The 23,157-nt window shown below is 42.0% G+C and overlaps 1 protein-coding gene across 1 annotated transcript in view; it reads left to right on the forward strand.

Moving 5' to 3' along the window:
* CHRDL1 (chordin like 1) overlaps positions 1-7,504 on the forward strand; it is a 43,432-nt gene extending 35,928 nt beyond the window's left edge. Inside the window, exons 9-12 of the mRNA XM_064159420.1 lie at positions 166-360; positions 2,009-2,176; positions 3,316-3,405; positions 4,619-7,504. Coding sequence (XP_064015490.1) covers positions 166-360; positions 2,009-2,176; positions 3,316-3,405; positions 4,619-4,749 — 584 coding nt within the window. The 3' untranslated portion in view covers positions 4,750-7,504. The remainder of the gene's footprint in view (positions 1-165; positions 361-2,008; positions 2,177-3,315; positions 3,406-4,618) is intronic.
* Positions 7,505-23,157: the final 15,653 nt, after the last annotated feature.

Raw genomic sequence — 23,157 nt, forward strand, 5'->3', positions numbered from 1 at the left:
AAAACTGCACAGAAGAGAATGATCACAGGCTCAAACTCATTTTAAGTAGTGCAACTCGAGTTAAAGTTAACAAGCAGAGAAATGGGCCAGAGACACTAAGCAAAGAGACAGTATTTGAAAATAGGCATTAGTCAAATTAACTTTGTACCTCTTGTTGTTTTGTAGTTTGTGTTTCAAATGGCAAAACGTATTCACATGGTGAATCTTGGCATCCTAATCTCCGGGCCTTTGGAATTGTAGAGTGTGTGTTGTGCACCTGCAACATCACCAAACAAGAATGTAAGAAAATTCATTGTCCAGAACAATATCCCTGCAAATACCCTCAGAAAGTAGAAGGAAAATGCTGTAAAGTCTGCCCAGGTAAAACAAAGTTGATCACAGACCACCTTTTTGCTGTGCATGTTAAGGGGCTTGGCTCAGGCCACCTGGTCACACAAAGATCTGATGAAAACAGCAATAGCTGTGCAAGTTGGGCCAATGTGTGTACAGGGGTTTCTGTGTGAGACAGGCTATTCACTACTGTTCCTCAGCTGAGAGGCTTGCTGCTGGTGGCACGTGTTCTGCCCAGCCCTTATCTCTCCTGTTAGCATGACTTCCTGACACTGATGTCCAAAGAGAATTATTACAGAAGCATACACAGAAAGTTCATTACTGTTAAAAGATTTCCCTGACTGCAGTGCTCACAGAACCTTCAAATCATTTTCTAGAATGTGAAATTTGCATTAATACCATTTCTTCTTTCTGAAATGTACCAGAAGGATTCAAAAGCCCTGATTGTAAATTGATTTGTGCCAGCTATTTTACTTAATCCTTAAATAAGTACTAATTTACTACAAACCTAGCATTGTTTCTGTGCTACAGTAATAATAAAATGTACATAGACATTAGTCCCTAAAATCAGTGCCTGCAGCTAGTGAAGCTTCTGCTAATGTGAATCTGTTGATGGTTTGCAAATGACCAGCCATATTGCATATGATATAAAGGGTAAAGGAGTGTCCAGTTCCCTGCTGTGCCTTTAAACTTCTAATCTGTATGACCCATTTCTACGTTTGTTTGGAGGTGCATTGGGCAAAAATACTTTGAGGAAATGAGTTGTTCATTTGTATTTAGAAATCCTTCACGCAATGCACACTTACTGGGAACAAGCACAATGCAGTGGCAGCAAGCAGGCAAGAGGTATGCCTCTAGACCCTTTTGGATACTTGTGAATCAGAGATACACAGCCTTTATTTGACTCAGTTGAGACAAACACAGTCAGCAAAACCTGGCTAACAGGCTTCAAGAGAAAACAGAATAGCTCAAAGAAAGTTTCTGTCCCTTTTCTTTGAGGGTCTGTGTGCCATTTTAAAGAAAGGTGAAGCTTCTCCTGCAGTCTGTCTTATACCTGTGGAGATGTGTTAATTATTAGGCTTTCCCACGAACAGCAGTCCGAGTTTCTGAGTGGCATCCTCTCTCTCACTTTCTTGTCCAACTTCTAGTTACCAACAGAATAATTGAAATTTCTACTTAAATGCTCTACAACTTTTCCAAGTGGGCAAGAGATAATGTGCATTGTGGCTAGCCAGGCGTGCCCTGGCTGCTGTTGAGCAAAATGCAAACCTTGCAGGTTCTGCCTGCCTTTTTCCCCAGCAGTGCATTAATTTGGGCCTCTTCACAGTCCAACCACTGATTTTCATTCAGTTACTTAGCTCTGAGACTTCTACTCTTATTTCATGTATGCTTGAAAAGTGGACAAGAGGTTAGAAATGAGGGAGGAGGGAGTGTCTTGGAGACAGACGGTTTTGCACAGCTCATTTCTATATGAAATTGGGTTATAAATACAAATAGTATTTTGCCACTGTAGACATCATAACCCAGCAGAATAGAACAATCTGCAGCTTAGCTGTGGATGGATCTGAGAGGCCATACAAATAAAGCTAAACTAGATCTGCACAGCTATTGATGCCAAGTAAGTTCTGGAGGACCTGATTACAGCTGCAGTATATGTTTTGGTCTTTTTTTTAAACAGAAGAAGTGCCAAGTCAGACCTTTGATAACAAAGATTACTTCTGTGGGAAAGAGACCTTTCCTGTCTATGAGTCCATTTTCACAGAGGAAGGAGAAACCATCAGAAAGATTGCAGTAGAGACTGAAAAACCACCTCAAATAGAAATACATGTATGGACAATTAGAAAAGGTGAGTTGGGTGAGTTCTTTCTTTGAAGAGTGTATCATTTCCCATTGAAATCCCAGGACAGTTTGCAAATCCAGGCACCCTTCTGGCTCTGTAGCCAGTTCCAACATACTTAAGTTTGCTGTACAAAACCCATTAAGAACACAAACCTCTGTTTCTGCACACTCCTACCTTTCATGATGAGCAAAAGCACTACAACCAACACGTTGTTAGTACTACCCTGTGTAATTTACTGCAGAGAAATGAGTAGCAGGATTGAAATCAAGTGCCTGGAAGATCTTGCTTAGGATGGACAAAAGCTTTCCATTGAAATCAGTCTGCCCTATCTGCCCTAGTGGTGTTACCCTCATGACGGCCTAGAATATGGGGAAAAAAAACTTGTTAAGGGTGGAAACAAAATCTTTTGCTAGACTAATTGGTAAAATTAGGAATAAATAGAAAAGCATTTGTAAACCCAAGCACTAATGCAAATTCTGAACTTTCAGTATAATAAACATTATCTCCAGACTCTCTGCTTAACCTGCTTTAAGCAAAAAGCATGTGAACCTCACAGGAAAACTTCAGGTAGTGCATTCCTTTACATGATAACAATACATCTCTAGGATGCACTGTAAAGCACTAAGCTAAGCCCAAAGCACGAACAGAAGGGTCAAAGAGGCAGTTAATAACTACTGTCTGCATTCAGGAAGCCACAAGGTCTTTGGATGATTTGGCAGTTATGCTGCCTACTAGCTCATGACAGGCAAAATGGTAATCTGACTGCACAATGATACTGTCTTCCTCCAAGACACTGGGATTTTGGCTTCTGTTGTAATCTTAGATTTACTCACACTAAAAGAGGGTTCAGCTGTGCAGGAAAAGAATTGGCTAATTCTTACACTCCTCACAAACTCTCTGCAGTTGTAAATCCACAGAAATATTTACATGGGGGATGGCAACCTGGGTGGGGCTGGGGAGGTAGCAAGAAACAGGGGGATGGCAGACAATGGAAAAGAATAGGCTGAAAATCCATGTAATTGGTAAGGATGATTTCACAAGGTGGTTCAACATGGCAGTAGTTGTACATAAAGGAAGGAAACAACCCAGGGTGAAAAAAACAAGTACATTTCCTGTAACATGCACTTCTCATTTCTTTGCTGAAGGGATTCTGCGTCACTTCTATGTAGAAAAAATGTCCAAGAGAGAATTTGAAGAGCTTCCTTACTTCAAGCAGATAACAAGGACAACTCCTAGTAAGTAAAATTCTGACCTCCTCAGGTTTCTATTCTCCATATAATCATAGCCTTGAAAAAAATACTGGTTTACTCAACACAATCAAACAAGCTATCATTTTTCCTCCAGTACCTGTTCCCAGTATGAAAACACAGCAATTTGAAATACATCTGTAGTTCATGTCCATTCTGTCTTAGTCTCCTGTATTTTATTTAAATACACTATTGGCTGTTTTCTGCCCATGCTACCATGCCTGAAATACAATTGGTGTTAGCACAGCAGAGCAATTCAGATTTAAGTAACCTGCAGAGTTACCCCAATTTTTTAGCCATTTAGAAGGGAAAAAAAAAAGAGATTATGAAAGTTCTCCTACGCACAGATGTGTTAACATTTGGAAGAAGCCTTCCCTATGTTCTTAGCAGTATCTTCACTATTAAAACCTGCCTTTTGAAAGGATGTCTATTTCTTTTCTCACTCTGGATTACATTTCTTTTTTTGTATTTTATCTAGCTTGGGACGTGACACTTAATTTTAGTTGAATTAAGCTACAGACATTTTTAGTTCCCAGTTCTTTCACATTACAAGTTGACATTTTTTCTGAGGTCCCCAGTTAGGCCAGGGAGGTATTTTTCCTGGGAATAACATATGCTTGATAATACAGCCTTGGTATGAAGCAGACACCTTTTCATATTGAAAGTTGCCTACATTTTTGCTGTCAGCCTTCCATAAGTTTATAATTGTTCTCTCTAATACAGTATTTTAGTTATCAGGACAGCAGGCATTTCTACCACTATTAAAAAATATTAGAAATACTAATATCCAGCAAACAGAGTTTGTATTATGCACAGGTAGACAGAGTTTACAGTGCATGAAACATTTAGACTTGTTGCTTCCCAACTTTTAAATATTTTGGTTTACATTCAGAGTTAAATTTTCACATCAACCTGTCAGAAAGCAAAATATCTAACGTCACATGTGGCTGGATAAATAAGGTCAACTTACAGTACTGCTTCATTAAAGAAAATAATAATATTCTGGTCTTTGTTTATTATTTTTAACAAAGTCATTTTGCATGCAACACATTACATGAATGTAAGATACTCTGGATATTTTCTGTGGGAGGACTGGACATTCTCTCTTTGACCATTGGGGTCGGCAGAGTGCTTGTAAACATCTTTGCATTTCCCTATGCCCTTTTCTGAGTACCTGTCTCCTTTGTGTTTTTGTTTTCAGGCCAGTGGAAAATATTTAGCGAGGGAGAAGCTCAGATCAGCCAAATGTGTGAAAGCAGAGTGTGCAGGACTGAGCTTGAGGACTTGGTGAAGGTTTTGTACCTTGAAAAGTCTGAAAAGGGTCACTGTTAAGGGAGACAGCACTGGAGGGAGAAACACAAGAAAACTTATGAAAACTTGGATCTGCAGCTGGACTGCAGGCTTGTTTTGCTTAAGTCAACAGTTGCCCTAAAAACCAAAACTATAATGCAGTAATTATTCACATCATGCACAGCAAATTTGCTGCTTTATGTGTAGTGGTCTGTGTCAACCGTTCAAATATCTCCTCCAAAAGACTAGGAGGCTCTGTATTACTGGTGGGGGAAGGAGAAAGAGAGAGTGTACTTTCCCAGAGTTGCATTGCTTTACAAGTGAAAATGAGAGAAGAGAACATTTTTATTATTATTATTTGGCACGTTATTCAAACTAATGAAAAGAAGGACACTTAATGAAAGTGCAGGAGCTATGGAGAGCATTACTGCCTGCACTGAATTTATAGAATTTCTGGTGTTGAAATAACTCACAGAAGTTTTTTGGTAGTGGAGGAAAAATACAAGTGATTCAATACTTGTGTTGGAGACATAAACAGATTTGAACTAACAAATTCCTAAGCAGCCTGCCTTTGAGATGATGTTTTGTAGTACAGCAAACTGAGTCCATAAACTGGTCAGCAGGTGTTAGTGGCAGTCACTGTATTTTTGTAGCAATTTGAGCAAATGTTCGCTTTTAAGTGGTTTTCACTGTTTCCTCCACCCACTTCTCTACAAAATGTGAAGTATTAGCTTCCAGTCACAGCCTTAATAACTGTATTCTTCTGGGCCCTATTAACACGTGGTCCTAGCTGATAAAGTGCTTTCTAAAGTGTTGTGGCAGAAGGTGGTGAAGTACCTGCAGGACTTTAAAAACACCTAGAGGGTTAAACTTCCTGATTAGTGACTCTTCAAGACCTGTGACAGCACTTAACTTATTTGTTGGGATTTGTAACAAACCTCATCTCCTGCGTTTTTCTGAGGGTGACCTCTGAGTTCTCATGCTTCACGGACTTCTCTCTCCCATAACCAACACCGAACAGCTACAGCAAGCCTTGAGAACATAGCAGCTCTGTGAAAATGGTTGTGTTTGTGAAAAACAAACCTGAGAGATTCTGTTAGCTTTGGTGTTGCATGTCTACAGTGTGCTTAAGAAAGGTGGCTCTCATCTGCAGAAAAAGTACAAGTCGAAAAACCTTTTCTCTGAAGAGCCACCAAAAATACTGCACTGCCTCACAGCTGCGACGTTAGATTAAATGCCAAGAAGCAAGGGACTCTGCCTGCTTTTGCTCCCATTTTCTACTCTACTGCTGTTCAAACACATGCTAGGAAACAAAGCTTTACGAAAATGGTTTGAGCCAGGGGCTGGGTCTTCAGAGAGAGTGAAATGAACAGTGACAGCAAGGATTTTGAGGTTTGTCATTCTGCCAGGGACAGCACTGCAGGGTGTACCCCTTTCTGAAGGCATGAAGGTGTGGCAGAGCTCAGTGCTGAATGCCAAACGCTCGTTTCAGGCAGTTTCACCATCCTGAGGGGATCGTTGTCTTGAGCCTCAAACCCTGGCAGCCTCTCTGTGCGGTGCAGGCTTCAGGGCCAGGCTTATTCATGCTGCCCAGGCCCTGCCTGTGCTGCCGGCAGCTTCAGAAGGAGGCAACGCAGGACTCTCCACACAGGAGCAGATGGAGAGAACAGAAGTGGAGGGAAGGCTGAAGCAGAATGTTTCAGGGTGATCTCAGGTCCTTAGCAGTATTGCTTGTATATAATCTCCCCACTGTCACTAGCCTGGACAGACAGCAGGTGACATTTAGGAATAACTCCCTTCCTACCAAGCACTCAGCACCATCCCCTGCGTAACAGAAAAACACACTAAAAAGGGAGCCGCTCCTGCAACTCTGTGGATTTGTAAGAATTAAATACTCTTACTTAGTATCAGTAAGAACCATGCAGGTCTCTTTCCATGCCTTCCCTGCAGGGAGGGAAAATGCCTGGGGTCCCTTCATGGTCCACAGAGGAGTCTCAGCTCAGGGCCTGGAGCCTTTTCCCTCCTCCTGCCTGGCCCTCAGCGTCTGGGGTTGTTCCTCACCCTTTTCCCCTCACCCTTTGCAGCTCTCCTCAGAGGCACCTGCAGCCCTGCTGCCAACACATCAACACAGGCACCTAGTAGCCCTGATATCAGCTGTGGTACACAGGCATAACTACCACCCTGCCCTTAGAAGTCCTGAGTCACTGTGAGCTAAGTGAACTGTTCTACCACTGTACCACAGACTGTAAACGCTGCTTCCATAGATCTTGTCCTGGTGTTTGAAGGGGTCCTAAGACTGCTGCAGAAGTGCAACATTTTATTATAAATGTTCTAATAAGTCACAAATAATTCTTATTCCTTTGGTGAAGATGATGTAAGGAAGAGGTTCTGAGGAACTATAGCGAACTGGTGAGAAGATCAGCGGCTGATTTCTCACCTCACAGCCATCGTCGGTTCGTAGCAGTAGCTGGTGGAAAAAGACTAAATGGAAAGTGTAGAGTGTTTGTGATTTTTTTTAAGAAGAAGCAATCTGCTTTTTGTATTTGTGACAGGACAGGTGGAATCCAGATTGCGTATTTATTTTATAAAAAACACTTTCTAAGAAAAGAAAAAAAAATCATAAGCATCATTTAGTAAAATGCAGTGTTGCATTTTTCCAGTTTCTGGTCACTTAAGGCAACAAAATACACAGTGTCATGTTTTTCATTCTCTTCATGGGATGTACATCTGTTACAGTACTTATTTATGTACTTGTTGTATCGCTTTGACTTGGTTTGATAAATTAATAAACTCTGAAGTTGATAATAAAACAAGATGTTTTGTCTATGGTGCTGTTTGGTCTCAGTCCTGCTACTGCTTGCTAAACCCCTACACCCAGCCGGGTGCAGTGCCTGGCTGGTTGCTGTGGAATTAGGCACTGAGTTAAGGGAGAGTCAGGTTCAAAACTGCTTGGCAGGGTGCAAAGTAAGGCTTCAGCAGTCAACCTACACCCTTTCAAGTGTGATCTTGAACCACATGGGCTTCAGCAGTGCACCTGTGATGCCAGTTTATGAAAAAACTAAGATATTCACAGGTTACAAGCAGTTCTGACTTACCACTATCACTTATAATTGGGCCTGAGAAGCTCAGAGAAGTGCTTTCATGGGAGTCCCAGTGAACTTATCAGGATTGTGTGGACTTCCACAAACAAGTTTCCTTTGCTGACTTAACTCTTGAAAGATGCTGCAGTGTTTAATCCATAGGGATGGTGATGCTGCTCCCATTTAAGTGCATTTCAGACCAGGGCAGATGTATTCTATTGATTCGGTAACAACCAACCAAACACTTTTTAGTAGCATGCTACATCCTATTTCTCACTTCATTTCTATTGCCCTCTGATAAAACAGAACTGTGTTTGACTCCACATGGTTTGATAAGGCGTGGGGGCTGGGCATCAAGAGGAGAGCCCAGTTCACTGCTGTGTTCTGAAACTGCTTATAAAAATACTTAAGTACAAGCGAAAGAGCAGGTCAGTCTAACACTCCTCTTCATACACTTTCTGTTAAAAAAAAAAGGTCAAACCATTTCACAACTCAGATGATGAATGCTTCCAAGATAATTGATAGCACATGAAGTATTTGCGTAATGTTGGTGCGCTCTGTTGCCTATTGTGTTATCCATCTACGATAAAAGCCAAGATTTTGGAGATTTATTGTGGGAGGGGTGAAAATTAACAAAGTTAATGGTTATTTCCATTTATTGCCTTTGTTTGGGGTTTGAAAAATGTCTTCATCTTCTGATCTGAGGTTTTGGACTGTTTCACTTCTTGGATAAAGTATGTCTACAACTAGTGAGTCTATGAGTCTGAACCCACAACCCTGCCCTTCTCACATAACACCAACCCAACTGTGAGCAAGAATGCAAAGCATCCAAAGCAAAAACAAATAATTGATTTTAACTCAGCAAAACAGTTTTCATTTAGACACACTGGATGACAGTTCAGCATATTCAGAAAAGGCAGCGAGCCTGGTTTCACTGCCACTCCAAAACTCCCAATCTGCCCTCAAGTGACCTCAGCTCAGGAGTGTGTATGTTACACTGAGCTTTAAGTGTAGCTAACTGCTTCTCAAACAGTACCCATGGTGAGTTACCTCAACCAAGATCAATTCTATCTCCAATAGATTTACTTGTCCTGTTTCTTTATTTGCTCATGTCAGGATCTCACCACCACAAAATCAGGTGTGTTACGGACACAGTAAATTAAAACTGTGTTCTATTCCCACTGCTTCTTCAAATACATCAGTAGGAAAAGGAAGAATGAGGAAGGTGTGGGGCCACTGCTGAATGAGGAGGCAGCCCTGATAACTGAGAATGCAGAGAAGGCAGAGTTGCTGAATACCTTCTTTGCCTCAGTCTTTACACCTAAGGCTGAACTCCCCTATGTACTCCAGACCCTGGATGAAGGAGAGGAAGCCTGGAGGAGTGAATGCTCCCCACTGGTCACTGCAGACTGGCTTAGAGATCAGTTACACAAATCGAACAGTCACAAGTCCACAGGCCCTGATGGGTGCTGAGAGAACTGCCTGAGGTTATTGCTCTGCCACTCTGCATCATTTTTGCCAAATCGTGGCAGACAGGAAAGGTGCCTGAGGCCTGGAGGAGAGCCAATGTCACTCCAGTCTTCAAAAAGGGCAAGAAAGAGGTTCCAGGAAACTATTGACCAGTCAGCCTCACCTCCATCCCTGGGAAATCATGGAGCAGCTCCTTCTGGAAGGCATCTCAAGGCACTTGGAAGGGAAGGAGGTTATCAGGAGTAGTCAGCATGGATTTATCAAGGGGAAATCATGCTTGACTAACTTGATAGCGTTCTGTAATGACATAACTGAATGGGTAGATTCAGGGAGGCCAGAGGATATAGCCTACCTTGCCCTTAGCAAGGCCTTTGACACCATCTCCCATGACATCCTAGTGAGCAAGCTCAGGAAGTGTGGGATGGAAGAGCAGACAGTGAGGTGGATTAGGCACTGGTCACAAGACAGAGTTCAAAGAGTGGTGATCAATGGTGCCAGGTCCAGCTGGAGAGCTGTAACTAGCAGAGTCCACCAGGAATCAGTGCTGGGTCTGGTGCTGTTCAACATGTTCCTCAGTGACATTGATGAGGGGACAGAGTCTGCTCAACAAGTTTGCTGATGATACCAAGCTAGAAGGCTTGGCCGATACAGCTGAAGGCTGTGTGGCCACCCAGAGAGACCTGGACTGACTGGAGAGCTGGGCACAGAGGAACCAGATGAGGTTCAACAAGGACAAGTGCAGGGTCCTGCACCTGGGGAGGAATAATAAACTGCACCAGTCCAGGCTGGGAGGGGATCTGCTGGAGAGCAGCCCTGTGGAGAGGGACCTGGGAGTGCTGGTGGATAACAAGTTATCCATGGCACAGCAATGTGCCCTTGTCGCCAAGAAGGCCAATGGGATCCTAGGGTGTGTCAGGAAGAGTGTGTCCAGCAGATCAAGGGAGGTTCTCCTCCCGCTCTGCTCTGCCCTGGTGAGACCTCATCTTCAGTACTGGGTTGAGTTTTGGGCTTCCCAGTTTAAGAGGGACAGAGATCTGCTGGAGAGGGTCCAGCGGACAACTACGAGGATGATGAGGGGACTGGAACACTGCCTTATGAGGAGAGGCTGAGGGACCTGGGGCTGTTTAGTCTGGAGAAGACTGAGAGGGGATTTGATAAATGTCTATAAATATCTGAGGGCTGGGGGTCAGGAGCAGAGGACAGGCTGTGCTCACTTGCTCCCTGTGATAGGACATGGAGCAATGGATATAAGTTGCAGCACAGGAGTTTCCACCTCAACACAAGGGGGAACTTCTTGACTGTAAGGGTTACAGAACAGTGGAACAGGCTCCCCAGAGATGTTGTGGAGTCTGCTTCCCTGGAGACTTTCAAGGCCTGTCTGGATGTGTTCCTCTGTGACCTGAGCTAGATTGTATGGTCCTGCCCTGGCAGGGGGGTTGGACTCAGTGATCTCTTTGGGTCCCTTCCAACTCCTGACATCCTGTGATCCTGTGAAGCAAATAGTCAAACTCCCAGTCCCTTTAAGAAGAAGTCCCTGAAGGCCTCACACTGTACTGTAATTGAGCACATTTTAGTGTCCTCTAGTATTTAGTGTGTACCAAAGGTTCATTTTATACTTTTCACAGACAGATTCCCAGCCCCTTACTGTTCCTCAGCCAGCACTGCCCCTCTTGTCTTTTCTGCCCAGATCAGTTCTTCCCCTGACAACAGCTAGGATGGGATAATGAATTAAAGTCCTAATTTTAGAGGTATAAATAGAGTCAAGTGACGTCTAAGGTTTATGTACTGGGGTAGTTTTGTTCCACATCTCTAAATGGGAAGATTCAGACTTTCCCATTAAAACATCTAGCTTGAAATCAATGTGGTATTTGTTGTCGTTTCCTGTACTGAAGTGCCACACAGTGCAGCCAGGTTGTACGCTGTAAATATGCACTTTGAGGTAGCTGCAGTTCAACAGAGACTGAAATAGCTCCTATATAAACTTTTAGTAGGGTACTCAAGGTGGAATGAGAAATGCTGTAGAAGCATCAAACAAGAAATTGAGCTCTTGGGTCAGTTCTTTCACTAGTGAAATTGAAAGATATTATGTAGAAGTACATTACAGTGCATAACTACCTCATAAATGGACAACAGTCACTAACTAATCAATCCTCACAAAGTTCTTTCTAGAAAAATGAAGATTAAAATCTACATACAGTTATTTAGATTAAAAAATGAAAAAGGATAAGTATTTCTTAGAGACCCCTGTACTGCTCCAAGTGATTATATGTTCCAGAAAGCTGTGTCTGGGTACCTGAGATCATGTTCCCAATTACATGCTACTAGAAAATACTTCCTTGCTTTTAATGTCATAATATATATTCACCTAAGCTAAGTCTCACCTTGTCTTTGGATTTAGATCTAGCCAGAGAGTGGTATCCTTTCAAAAATGCTCCAATGACAGGATTGAAAACCATCAGAGAACATGCAGAATCAGGACTGATTATTCATTTAGTGTAACTTTGCAATTTGTATTAATGCAAACCACTTGCAAAATCATGCAAGCAAATCCTACCAGTAGCCCTCATCACTCACTTCACACTATGTAAATTACTATAACAAAGTCTGAATTGTGTGTGGGGGGGGAAGTTATTCTGAGCTTCAGCAAATGTGCTAATTTTCTGGAAATAACCCCCTCTGCTGCTATTTTGTTTGAAAGACTTAGTAAATAAATTACAGATTGGAAAACTGCAGATTTTTTTATGAATTTGAAAAACATTCAGCCTAGAGTCTCTTTTATTTTGCAATCACAAGTAACCAAAAGATTCCACTGATAATAATGGCTAAAGCCTACAGAGACTTAAGAACTTACAAAAGTCTTTCTCTCCCTGATTTTTCTTCTTAATTCAAAGTTAGACAGCTTTTAGAGTCTTTGCACTGATGAATCCCTGTTGAAGAGACTGGGCTCTTCCCATGACATCAGCTTATAACAAGCTCCCAATTTCTTTATAGTCAGCACGTGCTGGGAATTATTTACCCCATCTAAATGATGCCCATGATGAGATCACTCTTATTAAGACAAAGCTATCATAATTATCATGCTCATGATGACTATGGCTCATGTTAATGCACAGAGTGTCTAAGAAAATGTAGTCACTAATTTACTTTTCAAGCAAGAAGCAAACTTGAGAAAAACTGAGGAGCAGAGAAACTCTTGAGAAGTGCAAAAGTGCATTTGAATACCAGATGTTAAAAGTCAGAGATCATTTTTGTCTCCATCAAGTAGTGTATTTTTTTAAGAGATATTTTATCATTTTGCCTATGGTTAAAATACTGCAAGGAGAATTTGCTAGAACAGTACCTCTAGAATGAAGCTCAGGCAAAATCAATATGCTGAAAGATTCTTGAAGGCAAGAATTCAGTAACAGGCATCGGGGTTGTCCAGCACCAGCTCAGGCATACCAGAAACTCACTGCTTGCCACTGTTACCTTAAAATACATTCCCCCATAAACCTACATAAGAGTCAGAAAGAACTCTGCAGGTTTTTGTGAAATTCAACAGAAAAATATTCATCTGGTAGAATTTATGAGACCACATTCTGTGCAAATTTGTCTATTAGCACATTAGAGAGGACTTCAACTTGGACAGAAGGTGCAGGGGGAAAATAGGAAAAAGATGACAGGTCTGTTATAAATGTATGGAGAAAGATTTTTCTCATCTTCACATTGTCTTTGGAAATTACAGTTTTCAGAGCCATCACAAACCATTCATTCCTGCTCTTGCTAAACAACCTGTGAAATCCTAACAGATTTCCAAAAAGAGGTTTCCAGAGGACTGCTTAGCTTGAGGATTAGTAAAGACTAGAGCAGAGTATAGAAGTGTAGAGTAGTGGTCACTGAGTATAACTTCAGAGCAATGGGATAAACTCAGCAGACTGGCTTGAATTTCCATCTCTGACAATGCATCCAAAGATGTGTAAATAAAGATTGCTCTGAAAGTTAGTTAAGGGAAACCTCTCTCCTGCCTCCATCAGCTAATATATCTTAAAGACATCAAAATAACCCCATTTCTACCAGGTGGCTCCTCTCCACCAGCATTCTTCCAGCTCTAGAGCTAAGGACACTTTAATTTTGTACCTATTCTCTGAAATAAAAGACTATGTGATCAAGAAAAAAAAGAAAGAGAGTCAAATCCTCTGTCCTAAGAGCTCTTGGTGCTTTAGCTGAGGGAAACTGCAAAATTCCCACTCTGCTGCCCTGGAAATCAGAAAAGATCCTGGCCTATTTCTGCAGAATCTTGTGAAAAGCCAGTCAGTCCCTGCCAACAGCATAATTGCTATTATCACTAATTGCCAACTGAGAGAGGATTCCAAAAGAAAGCTGGCCATTAGACTTGAGAGATCTCAGAACGATGTAATGTTTGACAATAAGCTTTTTGACTTAAACCAGGTAGTCCCACAAGTTGAAAGTGCATTTAATTAAAATATTTTATGGATCAAAAGGATTTCCTTTCTAACAGAGCTTCAGGTGCCACATAATCATAAACTTTTCCATTTGAAGACTTGACTACTGCATGGGAGATGCCAAAATCAGGGAGGAAATGAGAACATTTGCCATAACCCCTTTAAAATGAACTTTTAAATGAGACAAAATAGATTGGTGTGCTCTTTTTTTCCCCACTTCAAATTTTGCCCTATAATCTAACTGTGTTGCATATGCTCGTATCTCTTTTGTCTGTACTAAAATCTCATTAATTCCTCACTGGAAGCACATCATCTTCTACTACCTATCTTGTAGAAAACTAATTTTTTTTCAAAATAGCAACAAATAAAATAGGGTGAAATCTAGCTTAAGGCAGCGAGGGAACTCTTCCATGGAGTGAATAGGTGCTCTCTGTGCCAACACAGTCTGTTTAATCACAGCCTAACATTTTAATTATGTATATAGCTAAGCAGACTTGATGCATTGGATTAATTATTCTGCATGATAATATGAACAAAGGGCCTCTGTTAAAGTAATCAACAAAAATTTTAGCTGGCTTAGTTTCCTCAAATTTTCCAAGAGCAATGAAAGATCTGATCATTAAGCATTTACTGCCCCTGAGAGCTATTTTAAACCTGTTCCCTTCATATCACAGCTGGCCCTTCGAGTAGCCTCAAATTCTTTTTATCAGAAAGCCCTAGTAAGGCAGAACAAAAGAACATTCCTCGTTTGGAGCGAGCTGTCTGTGTCATCTATGTGATGTTCACTAGCAGGAGATGTCTATCTTAATGAGCTTTGGGCCAGGAACAGCGTTGCCACTTTCTAACTTTTGTCCAGTTCATAGGGCTCCTGATGCAGGGCGCGCTGGATGTGTCAGAGTTGTAAATGAGCCCCAGCGACTGCACATTGCACAAGGATCCCACAACAACAATTAAGCAACAGTCTCTGCTGCTGGGGGCCTCTCCTGCCTGATAATTGACCACGACGGGAGCTATGCAGAGAACCCATGCTGAAGGTGAGGACGCAGAACAGAAGCGAAGGTTCATTATCTTGCAATGAAAGGGAAGTTAGCACCAATGGGAACTGGGTTTTTAAGGACCAAAGGGTTAAAGCTTTCACATTTTGGAGGCTCTTAACTGTTAATTTCTCATTTGCTCAGCAAAAGCTAAGTGTTTTGAAATACACTCCATTTTACTGGGCCCTAGGAATCAGATCAGTGGTAGCCATGTAAACACTCCAAGCTTAGGCACATATATGGTAGAAGAGAGCTCAAGAATGCTAGAAAGTTGTGCATACGTGTGCCTTTATTAAAAAGCTAGACATCTTGTCACTGTAAAAGCTTTCCATGAAAAATATGGAAACCCAGACAGAAAACCAACAGCCACTGCATTGCAATAAGGGAGGATTGCCCTGGTACCCTGTGAGAGCTGAAGTCTATGTACTTCATGATCCCACTTTCCTCTGGAAGTCTCATCAAGTCACATCACACAACCAACTCTCACAGAGATGACACACCCCAAGAGCACCTACCCATGCTGCATCTTGAGAGACATATAGCTCACCTGCTCTACCAAGGAGAACAGGCATAGGGGAACTACAGGAGCCATCCAGTATCATGGTGGGCATTTACATAACTTCTGTGTTGAGTCATTTACAACTATTCATTTTTTTCAGTGAAAAAGGAAGCTTCCTAACTTTTTCCTTAACAAGATATGCCAAAATGTTAATGGCAAACCCAGCAAGAAAGAACTTGGGATGTTCTAAAACCCTGTTAAATTATCATATGAGAAGCAGATTTAGGGAGATCTACTGTACTTGCAGCTAGCCCAATGGAGCCTATCTTTTATCCACGACTGAGCATAGGCTGTAGTACTGTATAATCCCCATGTCACCACCACAGCAATTCAATCTCTCATCCAGCATATATCACCATGATATCCTTCCTGTTTACTACTTCTATTTCTGAGGTTGCAGTCTTGTTTTGCACTCAGACTTTTGCTTTTTTTGCAGTCCTACATCATCCACCCTGATTCTCCTCCCTGCCCCTATCACTCTTAACGGGTCTTAACCTTTTTGTTAGGCTTTTCAGTTCCTCTGCCCCTCAGACTGTAAAGCACATTGCTTTTCAAATATCTTATTTTTGCAGTTGATTATATCAATGAAAAGGCAGCAGTGATGGATGAGAGTTTTTAGTAAACTTGTGCCAGAAAGAAAGGGCAGAGTTGAAGGCAGACAGTGCAGTGTCGCCCTGCTCAGTGGGAAAGCACTGGTCCCAAGAGCCCGTCATGCTACTTGGGAAAGTGCCCCTGTGTGACAGTTAAATTGTTAGCACACTGCATCATTAAACAAGGCAATAATAAATATGTATTTTTCAATTTGCATTCACTAATAAAGTCAAAGCCATTCCAGAACGGGCTATTTTCAGGATCTCACTTCCTTCACCTACATACTAGCCCAGACCCTGAAGCATTTCCCTTACCTCATCTGCATTTTCCTCATTATTTTCTGTTTTCACAGATTAGTTTTGGCCACCAGCTCAAAAATGCTAAAGGCTACTGGAGAACAGTGGGCTTTTCCTGTCATCTTATTGGTAAGGGCTGCTGAAGAAGAAAAGGAGAAGTAAAATACAGAAAAACAATGATTGAAACTCCTATAAAGGACCTCTGGCTTTAGAGGGATGGATGTTTGAGAGAGGTTATTCTGCTTTCCTCAAATGTACTCTTCTGAGACACAGACATTGGGAGGAAAGCAAAATAAGGAGGAAGAAGGGGGAAAGAGAACTCTTACAGCTGCACGGACGGCAAACGTGAGCAAAGGCTCTATAATGGAAAAGAAAGGGTGAAGAAACCACCACACCAGTCCTGTCTTGTGACTTGCTGAACAACTATGGTCGATTAACTCTGCAAATTCTTGAGCAGTTTCCTGCGCAGCACTTCATTGTTTGTTTGCATGCAAGCCTTCCTGCTGTGGTCTTGGCTCCCATGTTTGGCACACCTCTTCTGTAGGGGGAACCTTATTTCCAGACATACTTCCCCTCACCACAACTACTAGAGTGGACGATGAAATATTCATAGCCAAAAGTCTGGTCAAAGCATAAAAATGATGTCCTTAAATTGTTCACAAATGTCAATACATTTGGCATAATAGCATGATCCCTTTTGGGGGAAAGGGCAGATATCTACCAGTCCTACCTGTAAAAGCTACACTGGGCCAAACGCCAACGTTTACAGCTCAACACTTCACTGTCAGCAAGCAGATCATCCCTAGCACATTGTGAAATAAACAAGACATCTCAACCTTCATTGTGATCACACTCCAAAAATGCAAATCCAAGACTTTATCTGCACCATCAGATTTTATTTTTTGGGGTCTGAAAATAGCTACAAAGTTCTGGAAACATCAGAATTTTACCAGAAACTGCATGAAGAAATATTTTCTTATAGTGCACATTTCTCTGGCCTGCACATTCCAAAAACTGTGGCTAAGAGTTTTCTTACTGAAGTTATTTTTATGCAATTCACATTAATTTATCAATCCTGCCATCTTAAAACACAGCTCTGTATTAGGTATGTTCTGATCTTCATTTGGAACCATTTCTAGAATTAGTAACCTTCAATCAGGGGGAAAAAATGAATCCCAATTCTTTGTATCATGGATTTGCCTCAATACACAGCAAAAGCCAGCAAGAGGTTTCCCAGGAAAACAGGTATGGGATGTGATGCAAGCTTGCCACTGCTGTCAGGGTCAAAAAGTTACCACCAGGAACGAGCTACAGCCCAAGATCTTAACAAATCTGTGCTTTTCTCCTTCTTTGATCTACTGAATAGCAGCATTTCAAAACTAGTTTTAAAAAAACACAAAACTCTTTTGCCAGCACTCTTTGGAAACACTGCTGCAGGAGACCACACAGAGGAGTCCAGAGTGTTAAAAATAGCTTAGAGACTTGTGTGAATACGACAATCAGTAATTAAACCCCTAATCATTTCATTTTTATAAGGGGACAGCAAGAAAGAAGCAAATCAGAACTGATTTCTGGCAGCGTGCAGTGTTAGCATTCTGGCAGCATTTTCCATACACAGATCTACCAAAATAGAAACAACAACCGTTAAAACAGTTTAAAAAAAATAAACTTGCTTTCACTAGAGATAATAACACTTCTCCCCAACCTGAAAAAACATCCTTTTATTTGTCAAGTCAGGAAAAAAGGTCATGACAGTTTTCATAAAATTTGGCCGATTTTCATCCAGCTCTAACAACAACGACAAACGACAGCTGAGACACTTAAAGGCAGTGTAGGAGGGAGGGAGAGCTCTACACTGGGAGGGATTCATGCTTTCCTGCATTTCGTTGCTGTATTATTTCCATTTTATGTGCTTAGAAAAGAATTTATACACATAGATGTCCAGGCCCAAAATAATGCCTGTTTGCAGGCAAGTCAGACCACTGTCTCTCCCGCCTGCCTGTCCAGTTCTTCCTTATTAACTCCAGTTCATCCTAATTGATTTGTGAAAGTCTCCCAATTACAGTTTTCTGGTAAGGAGAAAAAGAGTTTGTGAAAAATGCTACTATTATCCTGCCTTTCTCCACTTAGTTTCCTTTTCTGAAGGTGCTGGTGGGGGCGGGGATAGAGTTGATCTCCATTGCAGTAGCCAGTATGGGGTTACACAGGATCACAGGATGTCAGGAGTTGGAAGGGACCCAAAGAGATCACTGAGTCCAACCCCCCTGCCGGGGCAGGACCATACAATCTAGCTCAGGTCACAGAGGAACACATCCAGACAGGCCTTGAAAGTCTCCAGGGAAGCAGACTCCACAACATCTCTGGGGAGCCTGTTCCACTGTTCTGTGACCCTTACAGTCAAGAAGTTCCCCCTTGTGTTGAGGTGGAAACTCCTGTGCTGCAACTTATATCCATTGCTCCATGTCCTATCACAGGGAGCAAGTGAGCACAGCCTGTCCTCTGCTCCTGACCCCCAGCCCTCAGATATTTATAGACATTTATCAAATCCCCTCTCAGTCTTCTCTTCTCCAGACTAAACAGCCCCAGGTCCCTCAGCCTCTCCTCATAAGGCAGTGTTCCAGGCCCCTCATCATCCTCGTAGTTGTCCGCTGGACCCTCTCCAGCAGATCTCTGTCCCTCTTAAACTGGGGAGCCCAAAACTCAACCCAGTACTGAAGATGAGGTCTCACCAGGGCAGAGCAGAGCGGGAGGAGAACCTCCCTTGATCTGCTGGACACACTCTTCCTGACACACCCTAGGATCCCATTGGCCTTCTTGGCGACAAGGCACATTGCTGTGCCATGGATAACTTGTTATCCACCAGCACTCCCAGGTCCCTCTCCACAGGGCTGCTCTCCAGCAGATCCCCTCCCAGCCTGGACTGGTGCAGTTTATTATTCCTCCCCAGGTGCAGGACCCTGCACTTGTCCTTGTTGAACCTCATCTAGTTCCTCTGTGCCCAGCTCTCCAGTCAGTCCAGGTCTCTCTGGGTGGCCACACAGCCTTCAGCTGTATCGGCCAAGCCTTCTAGCTTGGTGTCATCAGCAAACTTGTTGAGCAGACTCTGTCCCCTCATCAATGTCATTGAGGATCATATTGAACAGCACCAGACCCAGCACTGATCCCCTGGGGACTCTGCTAGTTACAGCTCTCCAGCTGGACCTGGCACCATTGATCACCACTCTTTGAACTCTGTCTTGTGACCAGTGCCTAATCCACCTCACTGTCTGCTCTTCCATCCCACACTTCCTGAGCTTGCTCACTAGGATGTCATGGGAGATGGTGTCAAAGGCCTTGCCAAGGTCAAGATAGACTACATCCACTGGTTTCCTTGAGTCTACCCATTCAGTTATGTCATCACAGAATGCTATCAGGTTAGTCAAGCATGATTTCCCTTTGGTAAAACCATGCTGACTACACCTCCTTCCCTTCCAAGTGCCTTGAGATGCCTTCCAGAAGGAGCTGCTCCATGATTTTCCAGGAATGGAGGTGAGGCTAACTGGTCAATAGTTCCCTGCAACCTCTTTCTTGCCCTTTTTGAAGACTGTTTGGATTTGTGCTGGAAATAGTGTTGATAACACGGGTACATTTTAGCTGTTGCTGAGCTGTGCTTACAGAGTCTACCTTGCACTCTGTGTAGAATGCGATGTGGCCAGCCCCACTCCAGTGAACAAAGTGAGGTTCAAGATAACTGTCTGTGTGTAGTGCTGGCAGCCAAACAAACTGAGTGGCAGTGACCTGCAAGGAAGCCAACCATGCCCTGAAGATTTTAACACATTTCCTAATGCAAACTGTAGCCTCTTCTGACACAACATGTTGAGTAAGTAACAGAAGTACTGCCTGACATGTATATGTACTCCAAGCAGCATCTCTTATAGCAAAATGGGTACTCAGGGCTGCAAGATGTCCCCACAGTGAGCAAATGTGGCTTAGTTGTCTTACAGAATGCCAGATTAGCTGCTGTCTGCAGCAGTGACATTCTACCAACCATTTTCCCATAAGCAAGTAGAAGACCTTCATCAGGAACAGTTAGATCCACTTGGTCCCAAAACGTGTTAACTAAGTACAAGAGCAGAGGAAGCCAGGACAATGTTTACAGGGGTAGGTCCCAATGAGGTTCTGAATTTGTGCAGACTCAGAGTTGCCTAGCAAAAACCTCAGAGCATCTCTCTAAAAATGAATCATTTCCCAGTGTATCAAATTAGAAACCCAAAGAAGAAAGAAATCTGCAGCACTAGTATTCAACTTCCTATTTTCACTAGTAGCAGCGTTTGCAGGGATAATTTAATTCTTCTGTTTCATCTAGCATTGAGGCTTGTAAACTCCTTTGAGGATCCCTACCAGGAATTCATCAACATGAAGGATATACACTGGGAAGATCATAATCAAGTCAATCAAGGGGAGAAATTCAAAAGCTTTGCCACTAAAGGAATCAAACATAAAAGCCTCCCTGGGGGGGAAGAGGTTTATGTACCATGCCTGGCCTATGTTAAGAAAATTAAAACTCGTTTCACAACATAAAAGAGCCAAAGTGTCAAGTCACTAAAACCAGTTTCCAGTACAGATGCCCTTTTCCAGACTGCTTTATGAGGGAAATACAGATTTATAATACGTTTAAAGAAACACAACTGACAAAAACATAACTAAGGGATATATACAAGGAAGACAGCACAGAACATAAATTAAACAAGGACAATTTAAATGCAATTTAGCAGCCATCCATGTTCTGTAACTGAGGATACTTCTGTTTATATACATGGCAAACTTTTTTCAAAGGAAACATTTGCAGAGCAGATACTTCTAAGGAAGCTGGCCTAATATAAGAACTGAGGTTCACTCATCTTATTTCCCACAGTCAGTTCAGACGGAAAGGTGGCAATGCATGGCAGGGGGAATTTGGACTACTGCTGGGCTACGTGTGTCAGTGAGCGGAAAATCTACTTGGGTTTGCTGCCTTTTGTTTCCATTGAGATTGGCAGTTCTCCTCGTCCCTCTTGTCTGGTTTAGTAATTTTGTTTTGAAAGCCTGCATATTTAGGGTGAAATAAATTTCAAATACATCATTCAGAGCAAGACAGAAATCAGTTTTCTGTAGAAGACTGTCAGTGTCCAGAAAAGAAGAAGAGGAGATAAAGTGATTGTTATAGGGTGCATACTAAAACCTAAGGTATCACTTTCATGCAAAACCAGTACCACAGAATATCTACTAGTTCCTTTCCAAAACTGTCATTCCCCTTTGAAACTGCATCATATAAAGGACTCGGTAGAAATAAAATTACAAAATTGGCTTTTTAAACGTCAGGAATTAAGATGATCTCTAGTTTTATCTAAGCAAAGTTTGGGGAAATGCAGCTACATAACTGAATAAACATTTTGTTGCCTCCAAGAAGACCCATAAAGAATCTGGTGGAGATTTTTCAAAGCTGCCTTAGGGGATGGATGTCAAATCCCCATTAAAATTAACAGAAACTGGCTCCTCAAACCCAGTCAACGGCTTTGAAGAATCAGCTCCATGGGGGTAATGTGTAGTATCAAAGGGTAAGGATGAGTAACTGCATCACACGGCAGTTGTTTGTTTCCTTCTTTCTTTGAATGAAAAGGCAGTTGACAGGAGGAAGGCAACAACAATCATAACAGAGATTGATAATAATAGTAATAATAATTACTATTGAGAGACTGAGCTAAATACCCAGACAGATTTTTCCCAATGGGCTGTAAACATTTCAAACACTTTGGAAGGTTTTATAACAGTATCTGGAATTCTCTGACTAAATTCAAGACTCAGATCTTTTCTGGCGTGATGATACCATGTAACAAATCACTATTGGCTGGAACACAGTTATTTATTTTTATGTTTGCCAGTTTTCTCATTTTATTCTCTCAAGGTTAAAGAGAAGCTTTTGGATATCCAGTAAGAAAGAAAAAAAATAACTAAAATGTCACGAGTAGTGAGAACTTTCAACTTTCCAAATAACAGCCCTCTTAAAGCTGACAGGTTTTTGAACATCAATAACCTTAAACACTGAAACAACTTCCACCAACTGGATTTGAAAACTACTTTTAATTTAAGACCAGTCCTTCCCTTAAATTATTACAAATGTCTATAAACTGTTGTTCTTTTTAAGAATTGGTAATAGCAAATAAACCACAGAGGCAACAACTTAAAAACTGATAAAACTAAAAGATTTCATGCAGAACAAAATCTCTAGAACTCATGGACACAGGAGATAGTTGAGGAAAAGCTTAACTGGATTCAGTGAAATATCAAATGAGTACATGAATAAAAACATTCATGGCGCCATAAGACTGGACCAACAGTCTTCTTCAAGAGTTTGTCATCTTTTATTTAGGAGGGATTCCCAAATGTATATTGTATATGAGCAACAGGCTCTGTTTTCCCAGTCTTGTTCAAGATAAAAAAAAAGAGATACTTTTAACCTCTGGAGGACAATGGTCCCTGATTCCATTTTGTGGACAGGGAAACTGAGGCTCAGACTGACAATGCAGTTTGCTCAAGGTCAGCAGAAGAGCCATAAACTGACCCCTGCTCCTCACAAGTCAGGAACTGCTGTTCAACATCCACGAGCAGGCACTAGAACAGATGAGCTGCTGCTCAGTGCTAAGACAGCTCACTCATGCTCTGCACTGCAGGAACCTCTCTGGATCCCTGGATCCCCGGATCCCCATGCAGCCCTGCTTGGCAGCAGTGAGGACAATAGGCATTACTGGAAGGAAGCTGCATGGCCGGTGCAGCCACTGCTCTCTGCCCCACAGCCCTTTCTATAACTTTACAATAACGGGCTCTTATTTCTTTGACAGGACTAAACCTCTTCCCTAGAAACACTCCAACAACAAAAGATTAAGTGGATTGTTTTGAGAGCCACTGAGACTGAGTGAGTACAAAGTATATTTCCCTTAGCCTCTTGGAATATTCAGAGGT

Source organism: Pogoniulus pusillus, chromosome 19 (genome assembly GCF_015220805.1).
Source record: "Pogoniulus pusillus isolate bPogPus1 chromosome 19, bPogPus1.pri, whole genome shotgun sequence".
Taxonomy (NCBI): domain Eukaryota; kingdom Metazoa; phylum Chordata; class Aves; order Piciformes; family Lybiidae; genus Pogoniulus; species Pogoniulus pusillus.